Below are 17,828 nucleotides of genomic sequence, written 5' to 3'. Positions count from 1 at the left end.
TTAATAAAGTAGTTAGAAAGTTGAATTTTATGTTAAGTGATTTTTACCTCAATTTTTAAAAATTTTATCTTTGAAGAGATAGCAGCTGACCTGCGTAACTGTCCCTGGTACCGAGTCCTAATTGTTTCCTGGGAAGCAAAGGCCCTGAAATCATTTTGAAACATCAACAACTAGTTATTCTCTAATGCTTGTCCTTGGTTCTGACAGCTTTGACTCAAGCTGAGACCTCATTATAGGAGTGAGCGACCCAGTGGAGCGCGTCCATCTTGGGTGAGATAACCCTGGTGCTCCCAGAGCTGGGTGGCCTGGATGAGCTTGTGGTTGTTGACAGGTAGTCAACGTTTGGGTTCATTAGAAGAGAGGATGGCAGGACTATATGCATAATAATGAGCTGTAAAAGATGGTCAGGGCCTTGTAGCCAACCCAGAGGCTTTTGGAAGTGGGGTCTGATTCTTGGCAAGGCATTCTTCATGAGGATCTCCCCTTCACACCGCTTAACATCCTCCTTAGTAAGGCACCAAAGCCAGCAACAACAGGGCTTAAGGATTATTTGTGCTTTGGGACTTTAAGGCATGAGCTCAAATGTCTGATTTAAGTGCAAAGAACCTCTTAAATCACTGGCCATTATTCCCATTTTTCTTTGTTTCTGAACCATGCAGCGGTGGCAGTAATTAGAAGACAGAGAGTGTCACAGCACTTAAAGTAAATGACAGGCATCTATCCACATGCGCTAACCAGTACCAGGCAGTTTATGACGGCAACATCCTGCTTCATTGTTAATTACCCGATTTTATTAACCTTCAGACGCTTGAATTGTTTTTAAAGATTTACCCATGGCAATTAACCGCAGCCAATTATCTGTAATATTGCATGCATTTGGCCTGAATATGCAATGAGGGCCCCTGTTTCAAAGCAGCAGCAGTGAACTGCGATCCATGATGGAACAATAGAATGATTAAAGAAGCACAGTTAATTTTCCAAGGCCTCCTGCTGGTTTACACATCTTATGGTTCCAAAGAAGCATAATAACTTAGCATAGAGAAAGTGCTCAAAACACCTCCAGAAGGATCTGACTCTTTAGAGTTAATTTTCAATGTGATTTGATGTGATATTTTTGGTAGAGAAACAAGGGAAAGTTTCACCCAAAGGCTTCTTTACCTTTGCTGGAATTAGCATCTCTGAGAGTGTTTCTTCTTAGCAGTCTGTGGCATCCAAGGGTCTCTATTGCTTAGGCATGATCAGAAAACAATCTTGAAGAATTATTTGTGACGCTTAACATTTATTTCCTCCTACTCTTCTGACTTGCTTAAAGTTCTGTGCTCATTTTCTTTTGTGATATTCATATTTTTCTTAATAAGTGCTCTTACACGGTAAAAGTTTGCTGGGATATTTAAATAAGAATTGTACAGCTACTTTCATAAACTTAGTGACTCAAGGTTTTCTTCTTATGTCTTCACTAGATTTTGGTGTCAAGAGTTATGAGTGTATCACAGGTGAATTTGGGAGTTCCCTACCTTTTTTATGGTTCAGAAGTATACATACTATGAATCAGAATCATGTCTGTTTTATACAAGTTTGAAGGCATTCGATGTTTGCTTGTTTTTCAATGTTTTTACTTACTTGGCTGCACTGGGTCTTCATTTTTGCCTATGGGTTCTAGTTTCCCCATCAGGGATCGAATCGGCCCCACCCCAACTCCCGCACTGCCCCCCACTTCCACCTGGGAGGGCAGAGTCCCAGCCACTGGACCACCAGGAAAGTCTGGGAAGCATTCAGTTTTAAATTAACTTTCACCAGTTTCTTTTTTGTGTGTGAAGTTTTAGGTCAACTTGGGTTTTTGTGATCATTTGTAGTTTCCTAGATAATGATCTATTTCATTCAGGCTTTCAATATCTTAAGTCTTTAGGAGAGAATTGACTTGCTAATTTTAAAATATTTTTATCTCTTTATTAGTCTCAAGTTATATTTACTGTTTGGTGCTCTATCAAATTATTTAATTAATAAAAAAATTTCAGCTCTTTGATTTATTCATCAACACAATTGTTTCAGGATTTTCAAACTCTTCAAGGTTGTCTTTATTATTTTCATTTCTTTTGTGTTCCATATATTTATTTTATTGTTCTTTTCCTAACTTCTTGAAATGGAATATTTTTAAATAAAATACTTAAACCTATAAAATTTTCTGAGTATAGATATGACTTTATCTTATACGTTTAATAAAGTTTCCACTTTCACTATTTTGTAAATAGTCTAATTTTTCTATTTTCTTTGGTTAAATAATTATAAGCTTTTTAAAAAGATTTGAGGTCTCTTTATAACATTTTACTAATGTAATTTTAGTTCATTGTGCTGTAGGAACTTGGTCTATACAATGAGAAAATAAAATAATTTTTTTAAAGTGACTTATATGATCAATTTGAATTGCTCAAATTCTCACCATCTTAATAGCTTAGTTCAACAGATATATGCCTTTTTATTTGTGGGGGGTAGATTCTAAAGGGGCTTCCCAGGTGGCGCCAAAGGTAAAGAACCCACCTGCCAATGCAGAAGACAAAAACACATGGGTTTGGTCCCTGGGTATGGGAGATCCCTTGGAGTAGGAAATGGCAACCCACTCCAGTATTCTTGCCTGGAAAGCTGCCTGGACGGAGGAGCCTGGCGGGCTGCAGTCCACGAGGACTCAAAGGGTCAGACACGACTGAGCACAAACACACACAGAGATTATCAAGTAAAAAACTACTCTTCTCCGAAATTCATCCTTCCTTCTCCAAATCCACTAATGCTCTTCTTGTTCTATCTGTTATCACCTCTCATTTGGACAACTCAATACCAAACAGAATTGGTGTTGCAGCCTCCAATCTCTGCTACTGTGTTCCTCCACAATGCCACTAACACACCCATCTCCTGTTTAAAAGGTGTGAATGCTTCCTCACTGCCTACGGAGTGTAGGTCAAACCTTTCCTTGACACCCCTAGCCCATCACAATTTCTCTCCAGACTCAGCCCTGTATTCTGGAGCCCACCAGTGTTCCACCACACGGGCGCATCGCCTGCTCCAGGTGTGCTGCGCTGGGAGCGCGTTCCTGAGTTCCACGACATTCCTGGCGCTCCTTAGTGATTTATCATGCCACACGATTGTCTTTCACACCTCAAATTTGGACCCATATCTACAGCAGTCTCCTAATGTTTCTAAAACTGTGCTTCTCTATCAAGTCAGATCTCCAGAAAGTTCCTTGCCTGGACTGCACTTTAAGGAAACTCTTGTATGTGATGGAGTCACCTTCTCAGACTAGTATTTAGAATGTGGGCCCCAGGAGGAGACAGCCTTAGCATTCACTAAGAGCTGTGGTTATAAAAAGGCACCCTTCAAGTTCCCTTTACAAAACTTACATGGTAATGCTCCCTTGGAGTACAGTGCACAGAAAATCTATAGTTATTGATAGCCTGGTATGCTTTCAATTAGATATTAAAAATGTAATACACAATGTCTCTCTTGTTTTGGCTACCAAAAAACTCAGAATGCTATTTCCTCTGAGTCTAGCATTTATGATGTGTCAACTAGCTCTGTGACTTAAACTGGTCAATTCTCAGTTCCTCTATCTATAAAAAGAAAGTAACCAATACCTACTTTACACAGAGAAATGTATGAGAAACCAAGCAAGGTGCCTGGTCACTTGTTCAAAAATACGTACTATTGGCTTCTGAGACACAGAACACTAAAATGCAGTGGTTGGGCCATATCAAAATAGAACTCTGACCCACAATCTGCCCAGGACACCAACCCCTGCATCTCCAAGGAAACAACCCAAACCAACCCCTGTATCCACAAGGAAACAACCCACACCAACCCTTGTATCCACAAGGAAACAACCCACACCAACCCCTGTATCCTCAAGGAAAGAAGCCACACCAACCCCTGTATCCACAAGGAAGCAACTCACACCAACCCCTGTATCAAGGAAACAACCCACACCAACCCCTGTGTTCACAAGGAAACAACCCACACCAACCCCTGTGCAAGGAAACAACCCACACCAACCCCTGTATCCTCAAGGAAACAGCCCAGGAAGCTAGCCTTCTGTAAGTCACACCACTTCTCTGGCAATAATCCCCAAAGTTTAAATGATGACTTTGCAACAACTGGTCCCCAAATGCGAGGGGTTATAATTGACAGCTTCTGTAATTTTGCCTCTGCTTTCAGCTTAGGACGAAGCAGAGAAAGTCAGATCTGCACCCCTGCGCAGGCACATAAGTCTGCCTCCTGCCTCCCCAGCTAGCCACTCCCCGTCAGGGCACACCTGAAGCCTCCTCCTTTTTCCAGAGAGCTTCCCCACTCTGCCCGGCTCTGACAGAACACACGTGATGGTTCTGCTCTTTGCTTCAGCAAGTGCTGAGTAAGTAGCCTTCGCTTTTCCTCATTTGGCTGGTCTCCTTTGATACGTACACCTTCACATGTAAGACACTGTGCTCACTGCCAGCGGTATCACAAGGAACATGGCCTCTCCCTTTGGGAGCTCACTTTCTAAGGAGAGCCAGCAAATACACAGATGGAGGCAGGCAGATGTCACGAAGGAAACCAAGACAGTGGTGAGCTGGTGGGTAACTGGGTGTCAGAGGTGGTCTGCCTCAGATGGTGGGCTAGACAGGACCGCTCTGTGGAGGACAGATGTGAGCTGAGGCAGAGGATAAGAGTAAGCTGGCCACACAAACAGGGGCAAAGAGCATTCCAGGAATAAAGGATCAGAGAACGGAAAGGGCCCAAGGTGGGAGACCACTCGGCAGGTTCTAGGAGGCCAGTGAGACTCAGGCACAGGGGGAAGAGGCTGGTATGAGAGGTAACCGAGCAATGATTAGCTTTGGCTGGTAGTTGGTGCTTTAACAACCTCTGATGCCTCAGTTGCAGTTTCAAACACTCTAAAGACAACGTATCTGTCTATCTGTTCATTTATTTGGCTGCCCAGGGCTTAGCTGCGGCACTAGGGAGCGCCATCTCCGCTGCAGCGTGTGCAATCTTGTTGTTCAGTTGTTGCACGTGGGACCACGAGTTGCACCCGGAGCCCTCGGCACTGGGCGCTCAGAGCCTTAGCCATTTGACTGCCGTGGAAGTCCCAGTTTCACACACTTGTGAAGGGGTCGCCATGTTTTTGAAAAGTGAAATAAGTCATTGTGGTGTATATGTGTGAGTCGCTCAGTTGTGTCTGACTCTTTGTGACCCCATGGACTGTAGCCTCCCAGACTCCTCTGGCTGTGCGATTTTCCAGGCCAGAATACTGGAGTGGGTTGCCATTCCCTTCTCCAGGGGCTCTTCCTAACCCAGGGACTGAACCCACATCTGCTACATCTCAGGCAGATTCTTTACCCTTTACTGTCTGAGTCACCAGGGAAGCCATCATTAATTAGAAATAATTTTAATAGCTAATATTTATTGAGAGCTTACTGTATGTTTTCTAGGACTTAAATATTTAATTCTACTTTCTTTCTACCAATGAGGAAGTAGAACAGAGAGTTCAGTAAATCTGTCAAAGTTTTGCCAAGGCTGACATAGGAAATGAGTTGCAGAGCAGGATTGGAATCAGGCGGTTCCACTCCAAAGCTGGCGGGGAGCTGCTGTGCAATGCTGCCTCTTCAGGCTACACAGCTCCTGTGACTCCTCTTTTGATGGTACACATAGGTCCTCCTAAGTATATAACAGTTACTATGCTTGCTGATAGCAGGAAACAGTCTGAACTCTAGTCTATAATCTCTTATCAGGGATTCACATAACTTCAGATTATTTATGATTAAGTAACAGGATCTAATGAAGCATGAGAAAAATTTCCCTCACAAGAAAAATAAAACTCTGTAACATTCTAATAATCATTCTCAATTTGCAGAACTTATCTATTATTTAATCTCTATCCATAATTTATAACATAGACGTTTCTGTGGGTCAAAGTATGCCCAGCTGGCAAATAGTTGTGAGTTTGCCCTCCTGGGGAAACCAACAATTAGTGCAAAGTGGACACAATGAAGATTGCTTTTATTATTTACATAAATTTGGTCAGAGAAAGGAAACAGGCAAAATAATCTGAGGATGGTAAAGGTATTGTTAACTACTCCTTTTCCAGGTGGAGTCCTGTTTCAAGGTTGATACCCTCTGATTGCCCCAAGCCTCCCCCGGTCAAGCAGCCCCTCAGCCAGGACTGCACCCGCAGGGCCTCACTTACATTCCCATCGTGGTTTGGGCACGACAGAGGCTTCCCTGCAGCCACGGCGGTGACGGTCTCCAGAATGGAGGACTCCTCAGCGCTGCTGCCTGGAGATCGCTGCAGCACGTCCATCAGGTTTGTGATGAAGAAGTTGTTCTGGAGCGCAGCCACCCCCTTCTCGGGCAGGATGGAGGTCTGGCGGCACACCGGGCAGGAGAGGGTTAAGCTGTGGGCGGGAATGTAGTTCTGCAGGCACCTGTCCAGGAGCAGAAGCGGGGCTGTCAGCATAGTAGGGCTCCTGCAATAGGTACAAAGCTGCTCTGCATAAACTTTCGTTGTGGTCTCCTTCGCTAGAAAAAGCACATTTCTGAAGTCAACAGGTCACATTACATTGGACTGGTCAGCCATCTGGACAAATGATGCTCAAGGAAAATCTCGTTGACTCCAGTACTCTTGCCTGGGAAATCCCATGGACAGAGGAGCCTGGTAGGCTACAGTCCATGGGGTCACAAAGAGTTGGACATGACTGAGCAACTTCAGTTTAGTTTAGTTGGGTACTGTTACAAGAGCTTTGCCACACAAGCAAAGTACAGTCCATGGTGAGCGTCAGTGGCCTCACCAGGAAGCTTGAAGAAAGTGCAGACTCAAACTCACAGGGCCCACTCCTGGTCTGATGAATCAGACTCCTAGGCAATCTGTATGCCCATTTGAGGTTAAGAAGCATTGGCCTAGAGTACCTGGTACGGCCTTCACGAATCTGTGGAATTTTACACAAATTGGGAGAGACATGTCACTTTTGTTCTTGCTAGCACTGAAACTCTTTACACACAAGATCATAAGCAGACTTCAGATATTAAAAACACATCGAAGTGGAAACGCTTTGTTTGAAATGGGGATGGGACACACCATCTCTTCTTACCTCTCCTTAAGAGCCATCAATTTCACTTAATCAGCAAAGAAAGATAGATAGCACCAAGTTGTGTCCGACTCTTGTGATCCCATGAACCTGCCAGGAGCCCACCAGGCTCCCCTGTTCATGGGATTCTCCAGGCAAGAATACTGGAGTAGGTTGCCATTTCCTTCTCCAGGGGAACTTCCCCACCCAGGAATGAAACTAGGTCTCCCGCATTGCAGGCAGAAGCTTTACTGACTGAGCTACGCCGGATTAATAATGACGGACCCACACAGTTTTCACTAAATATAAAGTATAGCGGGCCCTTGCACAATGTGGGAGTTAGGGGCACTGGCCCCCGGTGCAGTAGAAAATCCAAAAATCCACCCATGACTCAGAGCCAGCCCTTCACTACACATCCAGGGTTTACACCTGCAGATTCAACCAACTGCAGATCTTCTCATTCTGTAGTATTAACTACTATTAACTATTGAAAACAATCTGCAAATGATAAACTCATGCAGTTCATGTATTGTTTGAGGGTCAACTGTACTTCCAACGATCCTGTGATCACTTCTGAGTGTGTGAAGAAACACAGGCGGAGAGGGGGTAGGCTGCTTGCCCCAGGGACTTAGACGTCCAAACCCAGGCGATGTGGCACCAGAATCTCAGCTTGCCATGACTGCAATGTTTCCCACCTTCTACGACAAACAGACTTTGAAAACCTCTTATTTCTCCCCATTTCTCTTATTTTGAAGATGGGGAAACTGACATCAAGGAGGTTAACTGACTTTCCCTATGTCACACAGGGATTCCCAGGAGGCCCAAATGATAAAGAACCTGCCTACCAATAAGACATCAGGATGTGGGTTCGATTGGGAAGATCCCCTGGAGGAGGAAATGGCAACCCTCTCCAGTATTCTTGCCTGGAGAATCCCACGGACTGAGGAGCCTGGCGAGCTACAGTCTGTGAGGCTGCAGAGTCGGATACGGCGGAAGTGACTTAGCACGCACGCACACAGGTCACACGAGTAGATAGCACTGAATCAATATCAGGGATGAGGTAACTGCTGCTAAGGTCACCAGCAACCCTGAAAGCTAACGCACATTTTCCAAGTCTGTCATTCATCAAGCTTGTCCACTCCCTGCCTCCCCGCTCCTTTTTTATCTTTCCTTGCCTTATGATACCAGACTCACCTGGCTCTCCTTCTGCCTGCTATCTCTTTCCTACTGAGAGTCAGTATACTCTGGACTTAATCAAGGCTTATCATAAGCCCTCTTCTCTCCCTGGGGTATCATACTACATAATAATAAACATAACACTCTCATATGTGCGTTTCCTCCCATGGATGCCTCCTTGGAGCCCCATATCTGTACACCAAACTGCTCTCTTGCATCTCTTCTTAGAGAGATCTCACAGGTCCTAAAACTCCACGTGTCCAAAACCAAACCCAGGATCTTCCCACACTCTTTGTCCTCCTTCTTAGCAGTGAACTGCATCTCCATCCTTTCATCTAAGCAAGCCCAAACCAGGAGTGGTTCTTAAAGCACCAAGAATTCCCTTACTGGTCTTCACTGTTCATATCCAACCCATCACTGAAGCCTGAATGTATCTTTCCAGGCTTCCCAGGCTTCTTCACCCATATCACACCACCCTTGCTTAGATTTCTGCAGTCACCCTACTCCCGGTATACTGTCATCCACTGTGTATCCCCCTCATCCTTCTCCATATTATAACCAGAGTGGTCCTCCCCAGATGCAAAGTTTAATCTCCTCCCCTCATATTTAAGATGAAACCCTTCCATGGCTTCCACTGTTCTTATAGCTGAGACAAGAATCCACACGTGATGATGTGGCTTGCGCACCTATGTGATCTGGCATCCACATTTTTCTGTCTTCCTCTTATTTTGCTGCATATCTGTCACCCGAGGCTTATTTAAGTTCTTCCAAAGTGTCATGGTCCCTCTCACTCTACACCTCTGCAACATACCTGAAATTCTTTTCTTCTGCTTACTCCCCTTTGCTAAACTAATTTTTCTTCATCCTTGGGATTTCTGCCTAATCATTGCTTCTGCAGGGAAGCCTTCTGCATTACAGCCACTTGTCCTATTATATGGTTGCCTGTGTACCACAGGTACGTGGCCATTGTGACTGGTTTAATTTCCTATTAATCTGAGTGAATAGGTGGCTAATGACTGGCTGCTTCTCTTGGCTGGAAGCTTCATAAAGCCAGGGGCTGTGCCTGCATCCTCCATGCCCCACTGATGGCATGCTGGAAGAAATGAGAATAAGAGAGTGGCTGTCCACCGAGCAGCCAGTGTTTGTGCCCAGCAAGAGGTGGAGACAATGGTCCTGGGTCTTCCTCTCCTCTGGCAGTGAGACAAGCCATGAATTTCTGTCTCTACGTAAAATGTTCTCATTAAGCAAAGTTGCCAACAGCTTGCCAAGGACATCAGTTCAGTGCACACGATGCTCCAACAGCTTTCACACGGCATTCCCTAGGGACTTGCTTTGGCTGGCTCTTGAAAACCTCCAGCACTAGCTACTGCATGCGGAGTGGAAGTGGCCTGGGCTAGACCTAAGAGACAGCGCAAGAAGAACAGCCAGGGCCGTCTGGACGTGCTGCTTCTTACCAGTCACAGCAAGGGAACGGGAACCAGACACCAGCCTGAGCAGGCACCGAACCCCGGCGGCTCTGCCAGGCTCAAGCCAAGTGGCTCTCAGCAGTGAGCATAAGAGGGCCCAGCTGTATCAATTCCTGAATATCAAATATGATCTTCCCATGTGAGTCCAGGGACATGTGCACAGTTAGCTGGTAGTCATGTTTTAACCATATCTGTTGAGTCAGAGAGGAAAATCACTCTCCTTGTCGCCATTTTGGAATATGAATAACAAAGTACTCAGTACTTGTAATTATGTTCATAATTATAAAATTATGAATAAAGTACAAAGTATCGGTGCCCTATATACCACCGCTTAAAACAAACAAAACATTATACATGCGCTTGTGTGCATGCACACACACACACACACACACACAAAACAACCCAAAACAAAGAAAGCAAAACAGAACACCACAACCACCAGTAACAAATCCATGTTCTCATCCATCCGTCACCACCAAGGATGTGGCTATCCTACTGTAATTGAGACCTTCCAAAGTAAATCAACTCAAAGCATGTTCAGGGAGACAACAAGTGTACATTAAACTGGATGGCAAATGTAATTAGCATTGACTTGAAGTCACTGAAAACACCAATTTTCTGTTCTATGATAGAAGGTAGAAAATTTTAAGTATGTGTATTAAATAATACAAGAAAATGTACTTAATAAATGCTATAACACATAATTAACATTTGTTAAGAAAAATATGTCAACTTACTAGGGAAATACTAGAATTAGATCACAGATAAACTAATTACCAGCAACATTTTTTATGCCTAATTGCTGATGGGGTAAGTTGAACATGAGGGTAAAAATATATTTTGAAAACTGATTAACTCAGTGGAAAAAACTATTCAAGAAAGAATATTCAGGATATTTACAGTTATTTCATACACACACACACACACACACATATATAGATTTTTCTTCATCCGAAACATCATCATGTTCAAATACACCATTAAAGTATCTCTGGAAGAAAACTCCCTCCTTTCAACTAACCCCTCATATACGCATGTATATTATCTGATTTGTTATGCAGGAGAAAATGATAATTTTAAATTATGTAAATATAAACTCTTCACTCAGTTGTGTCTGACTCTTTGTGACCCCATGAACTGTAGCCCACCAGGCTCCTCTGTTCACGGACTTCTCCAGGCAAGAATACTGGAGAGCATTGCCATTCCCTCCTCTAGGGGATCTTCCCAGCTAAGGGATCAAACCCAGGTTTCCTGCACTGTGGGAGGATTCTTTACCATCTGAGCACCCGGGAAGACTTTTAATTGGCCCTCTTCAAAGACTCTCTGTGAGGGCAAAAACGGTTTCACAAAGAACAAAGGGAAAAGTTTTAAAAACCTGAATCTCAAAATATGTAATGCTCCATCTTCCGTGGAAATAAATCAGTAGCTATTGGATTGTTTCCTCCCGCTTGTAGTTCCTTGAAAGTAAATTCTTTGCAACTCATGATTACGTTTCTAGATGTCTATCAGAAGCACAAAAGACTTATCATCTCCTATAGGTAACTGTAGAATTCTGGACAGCACCCTTTGGCAGCTTGTAGGAAGTCAGTCTGTGAAACCCCCTTCTCCGAGCACAGAGGCTTACCTCTCGCAGAAAGTGTGCAGACAGGGGAGAACCTTGGGATTCTTGTACCTTTCCAGGCATATACTGCAAATCAGAAACTGCTTGTCAATCTGGCGCACCACAGGACTGGGGATGTTGGTGGCTTCACTGGCCATCCTAGACCACTGACATGGGGGGCCGGCTGTCTTTGACCCTGCACGCTGCTGCTGTCAGACAGAAAAACCAAAACGGAAACACATGTAATAATCTGCAAGTACAAATCAATCATTGCTTCATTTGCTAGGGGCACTGTGCTCTGAATATGGGTAGGACTCCATGCCGTGACCCTGGCATAGCCAACTGGCAGCGTTACAGAGGGGCCCGTTTTGGAAACCAATACAATAATCATATGTTCACCAGGCAAACAAAGAAATCAGAACAAGGCAGCTTGCTGGGAGACTCACAGATACGGAGAACAAACCAGTGGTTACCAGGGAGGGGAGCGGCGGGCGGGACATACTGACACGGCGAAGGGAGTGCGGAGTGCAAACTACTGGGGAAAGACAGGCTCAAGGGTGCAAGTACAACGCGGGAAGTGTGGCCAATGTTTTGCAATCACTGTACATGGAAAGTAGCCTTTAAAAATCGTATTAAAAGTTAAATTGCTACAAGAAAAACAAGAGGTATCTTGCTGGATTTCAAAGCAGGGGAAGCTGAAGGGATAGATACTTACATAGCTCTGCCTGTTCACGCCTTCAGCCTCGACTATATCTGAATATATATTTATAGTCTTATTAAAATATAGTCTATTATAGTCTATATTAAATAGAATAGTCTTATTAGGATAGAATGTGTTTTCTCAATTATTATACTTGAAGGGGGTCAAAATACGCCGCCTCCAAATAAGCCACTTTGCTGTGAGGATTATTTTGAGCTGGAGTCAATTGAGAAACAGCAGATGAAGAAGCCCTCTCCCCCTGCCATCTGTCTACACAGGCAGGCGCCCATCCCCATTTGTAAAGGCGCCCCGCTCTTCAACACCAGGAAGAGAAGACGACTCTTAATCACCAGAGTGAAGTCTGCACCACAAACTTGACTAAACGACCCTTATCCACCATATACATCCTGGTCACCTTCCCACAATTTACTGTCCCTAGGAGTCCAAATTTTTCCTTTGTCTAGCCAATTCTCCACAGTTTGTGGTCCTTTACTGAAATAGTATATAAGCTCTTGGGTCTAACTGCCTCTTCTATTCTCTGAAGCTCCTATCAATGTAAAATTTTAAATATTAAATTGATAAAGTTCAACAAAACATGTTTTATCTTGAAAAAAATGAAATATTGATAACATGTGTCTATCTTTTTCTTCTGATACCTGTCTTTCGCCACTTTAATTCACAGGCTGCAGGTATGAACTGAAGTGCATGGAAGAAAAATGGCTCCTTCCCTATATGCTATCAATATGCAGGAATGGAGTAGTTAGCCGTTTTCAGTAAAAACTTTGTGTGTAGTTTAGAGCATTTTCTTTACAACTAAAAGTTTATAGGCTTCATACTAATACGTATTTGTGATGAAGCAGGGACAAAGGCTAGAGGCAATCTTATTTTAAGCAGTGTCTGTTGGTGTTCGTATGTGGGTATCTGAGGGACTGGTGAAGTGAATTAATCCAGAGGAGGTTTCAAAATGTGAGAGTTCAGGTCAGCAAAAGAGAATTGGAAGAGGGTAACAAAGAAAGCAGAGGGTTATGAAAGAATAGGGGAGGAAAAAATTATGACATAAAATCACAACTCCATTTATCACCTTAAAGAATTTCTGGTTTCTGTTCCAAAGAGGTGAACCAAGGCTGAGCTAAAATTCACTTACTAATTGTCTAATATTTGCCAAGGTGTCCACAGCTCCCGCCCCAAATCCCAATAGAAATGCTCTATTCAAAAAAAATGTTATGACCCTAGGTGGGAAGTACAGAAGTACTTACGGATTGTTTAAACTGAGGCTCAGTTAGGAAGTCTGCCAGAATGCCAAACCCATGACCTTTTCACCCTTTAAACCACTATAAGTCTCCTAGTCTTGGGTTTTCAGAAGGCTGTGCTATGGAAGCTTGATTTACATACAACATTTTAATTTGATCCAGGACCTGTGTTCACAGAATCAACAATTTCACACTTCCTAAAAGAAACGTTTTCCAAGTACAAATGGTGTTTCTTCTTTCTCTCCACTAAATCATCAACTTTTAAAAAAGTATGTCACTTTCCTGCAGAAATATATTGGAGTACGGAAACATGGCACACCCATTTTCCAACTCTATGCCTTCTAGGTAAGTTCTCTAAAGAGCATGATTAATAAATAGACTGGGCTTGTAAAAGCACCTGCTGTACAAGTGTCACGTTCACATGGAACTCGCTGCATTAGTTAAACGGCGTAGGTGTGACAGGTCTAATTAGCCAGCATTATCCGCTAGACTTTCATAGAATGAAAGTACCAGAGTAGACAGTGATACCCATTGACTGAATTAAATGCAGCTCTTTTCTCAGGAGCTCAAAGTGTCAGCACGTCATCTACTTTTCTCTGACTGCATCCGTAAGATATCCCTAAGAATAGGGAAGGGATGGATTTGTCTCGCTTTAAGATAAGGAAACCAAAGCTGAGGGTTTAAATGACTTGTCCAAGGTCATCCAGTAAAATCAGTGAATCAGAAAGCTCAGATTTCAAGTTTTCTGCCTTATCTGATAAGTTAATGTTACCTAATTGTAAGCAAGTTTAACACTTTACTGGGGTGTGTGTGTGTGATTTATAAAGATTATAGACTTCTCACTTCATTAGCACTTACACCGGAACAATACAGAAGATTGGTTTAGCCCCTGAGCAAGAATGACACACCAAGCATTCCACATATATATATTTAAAATCATACTATATGGCTGATTCACGTTGAGGTTTGACAGGAAACAACAAAATTCTGTAAAGCAATTATCCTTCAATAAAAAATAAAAAGGACTTCCCTGCCAGTCCAAGGGTTAAAATTTTACGCTCCCAATGCAGGGGGCCCCAGTTCAATTCTTGGTCAGGGAACTAGATCCCACACGCCGCAACTAAAGATTCCACGTGTGGCAACGAAGACTCAGTGTAGCCAAATAAATTTAAAATTTTTTAAATAAATAATAAAATAAATTAATAAAATTTAAAAAATCATATTAAACTTTTCAGTTAAAATCAGTTAAAAAGAATTTTATTTTGAATAGCTTTTGAAAATGTTCACGCTGAAATGGAGCAAGATCAAACGGTCCTTGCCGCCCCCACCATGTCCTCTGCCTACCTTTTGCCTGTGGAAAACTTCAGTCAAAGAATAAGTTAAATCAGAGAAATGAGACATGCTGAAACAAAGGAAAACAGTCGAAGGAGACTGAATAGTAATAGTGTCATCAAGCACAGTCAAGCCTAATAGCATATTCTTTGAAATAATCAGTCATTGAGGACTGAAGTAAGCAGAGAGAAACATCAAACTGGATTTTACTCTTTTTTTAACCTCAAACTTTCAATTTTGGCAAGAAAAAACATTTGTTCTAATCAAATGATATATGCTGACGAAATGAAGTTTCCAGAGCAGACATTTTTATTCTCCAAAGAGGAAACAAAAAACATTTCACTCTAATTTTCACTCTAATTCCATGATAATTATTGTAGTGGGTGAGTGGAAGTCTTTGTTAGTATTGTTAATTTATATGGTAAATTAAGTTTACTCATTAACAGTAATTTAAAATCATGACAACATCACAATCTGTCACAAGTGAGCTGTTGAAGACTTCTGGATTTTCAGGACTCCCAGAATCAACACAAAAGGTTTCCAACCCCTAAAGAGCTCCAAACCAAGACTTTGCCAAGATAATGCTCATTCCCTGAATATAACTGGATAGCCACAGTAGAAAGAAATTTGACTGCTCCTGGAGGGAGAATGTGCTTAGAAAAACTGAGGCACAAAATGCACTCGTAAGCACTGTGGGAAGCTTCCAACCATCTGAATACGCCACAAGGAGTATCCATGAAACATCTGACAGCCTTTCTCCATCAAAGCATCTGGGCACAACTGCAGATTCTGGTCTCCTTGGGTTAGAAAAGCTGTAAGTACTTACTGGGCTTCCCCAGTTGCTCAGGGGTAAAGAATCTGCCTGCAATGCAGGAGCCACAGGAGACATGGGTTCGATCCCTGGGTCAGGAAGATCCCCTGGAGGAGGGCATGACAACTCACTCCAGTATTCCTGCCTGAAAAATCCCATGGACAGAGGAGCCTGATGGGCTAGTCCATAGCATCCCAAAGAGTTGGACATGACTGCAGTGACTTAGCACGCACGCATGCAAATACTTATCTAGATTCTCAGCTACTCTCCTTTCTCCTTCTTGGTTTCTGAACTGTCTGAGATCCTTCTTACACACATAACCAGCAGAAATTAAGAGCATGGTAATAAAAGTCCGAATACAGAACTACTCTTTGGCTGGGGATCCTCAAGGCACACGTGAACACACCTGACTGTCCTCTGTCTCTGCAGGAGCCAACATGCTTCAGGATGCAGGAAGCAGCAGCGTCTGCTCACAAGAGGCCGACAGAGAGGAGCTGACACGGACGCCAGGGCAGAGCGAGCCATTTTAAAACCACACCAACAGCCAGCGTCAGCGTCCTATCGACACGAGCCAGCCGTGAGAGCTCTTGTGTGGGGAGACTAGCTGAGGGTCCTTGCCGGTGGAAAACCAACAGGACTGCTTACAGCGGGGCTCGCTCCCCACTCAGATCTCTGCTTTAATATCCCCATCTCAACCGGCCCACTCTGTTTAAAACTGAAACTTGCCCGTCTCCCAGCCCTTAGTACCCCTGTCTTTGCCCCGTTTTTCTCCCTAGCCCTGGTCCCTTTCCAACACAGGGTGCGAGGTATTTATTGCGAATATTGCCTCCTGCCACTCCACCCCTACACTACGACATAAGATTCACAAAGGCAGGGATTCTTATCTGACTGCTCTGCAGTAGTCCCGGCACCCAGAACTGTGCTTGGTTCACAGTACACACATTTTAAAAAACTTTTTAGCGTGTATTGGGGTATAGCCAATTAGGATGTTGTGATAGTTTCAGGTGGACAGCAAAGGGACTCAGCTATACATATACATGTATCCATCACTCCCATCCAGGCTGCCACATAACATTGAGTAGAGGTCCATGTGCTAAACAGTAGGTCCTTGCTGGTTATCCATTTTAAATATAGCAGTGTGTACATGTCCATCCCAAACTCCCTAACGATCCTTTCTCCCCATCCTTCCCCCAGCAAGTGAGTTCTCTAAGGCTGCGAGTCTCTTGACACATTTTTGTAAGTGGACTGAATGAAAGTGTAACATGGGAACAGACTCAGTCCCAGCAGCACTTGCCAATTACAAGATGAAGAGCACGGTTACTACCGGGCATTTGAACATTTTCACTTGAGATCAGATGTTACCTGCCTTCCCATATAAGTCGAATGCTTAGCAACATAAGCCATGATCCAGAAGCTAAATATTTAGTGACATATTTGAACACTCTTAAAAATGCAGGAAAAGAAATTGAGAACTACTAAAGACACATATGCATGGAAATAAAAAAAAAATCTAAGAAGGTTGACACATAAATTCCATGTTAGTGGGGACTTGCCAACTAAACACAGCTCGTGTGGGAAAAAACAACATCAGATAACAAAATCCTTGGGCACAGAAAAACCCTGCCCCGGCACTTCCTTCCTCACCTCATCTCTGATATTTTGCCTGATTGACTTTCTCAAACCTACAACTCGGTGGGAATTACAACCAAATGGAAAAGAAGAATTTGATAGGAGGAGATGAAATGAAAGAAAAATGCCTGCATCCACAATTCCAAAGTTGAAACCATATCTCCCCCTCCAAATTATACCACTGAGAGCAGAAAACTATCCAAACCCTTTGTTGCTGACGGTAGAGTGATGAAGCGCAGGGAGAGAGAATGGAAGAGAAAAAACAGACTGAGAACATCTCCTGGAGAGAGGAGGACTGGTGAAGCTTGTCTGGCTGGTCTAAGAGACACGGCTGGGAAACAGATCAAGAATCCTTTGCAAAATCAAATTTTAACATGTGGTTTGTGGGTAAGCGGCAGCATATGTGATTATATGTCATCCTAAAGGCACTAGATTCCATTTCCATTGTTTAATTTTATGGCATTCCTGGATTATGGCTTCTCTTTGTGGAACTTAACTGAATTTATTTATTAATAGCTACCTTTTTTTTTCTTGGACCAACGACAATGGTGCAGATGTGCTTAAATCAACTTCCCAAGAAGCTAAAAGTCTTCTTTTACATTTATAGGAAGGAGCTCTTAAACCACTAGGATTACCTATAAACTCACAGTAAACTACCTTTTACCTGCCAGAGCAGGTGGTACCTGGAGCTCAAGGTACAGATTAAAATACAATTCAAAAAACAAGATATTTTTAATTTTTCAAATTTATGAGCATATTATTATCCACTTGCAATGAAATCT

General features: G+C 43.1%; 1 protein-coding gene across 7 annotated transcripts in view; it reads right to left on the bottom strand.

Moving 5' to 3' along the window:
- The window catches only part of TRIM2 (tripartite motif containing 2), a 185,586-nt gene that overhangs the window by 44,939 nt on the left and 122,819 nt on the right, over positions 1-17,828 (bottom strand). For 4 of the 7 annotated variants that reach the window (XM_055405295.2, XM_055405291.2, XM_055405293.2 and 1 more), the window contains exons 2-3: positions 11,349-11,533; positions 6,206-6,443 (exon numbers count right to left, since the gene is read on the bottom strand). In XM_055405295.2, the coding sequence (XP_055261270.1) occupies positions 6,206-6,443; positions 11,349-11,482 (372 nt within the window). In that variant the 5' untranslated portion in view covers positions 11,483-11,533. The remainder of the gene's footprint in view (positions 1-6,205; positions 6,444-11,348; positions 11,534-17,828) is intronic. The other 3 variants (XM_055405296.2, XM_055405294.2, XM_055405299.2) reach the window with 2 other exon arrangements.

Source organism: Moschus berezovskii, chromosome 19, assembly GCF_049115385.1.
Source record: "Moschus berezovskii isolate FMDL1 chromosome 19, NW_MosBer_1.0, whole genome shotgun sequence".
Lineage (NCBI taxonomy): Eukaryota > Metazoa > Chordata > Mammalia > Artiodactyla > Moschidae > Moschus > Moschus berezovskii.
This window is presented reverse-complemented; position numbering and strand designations above follow the sequence as displayed.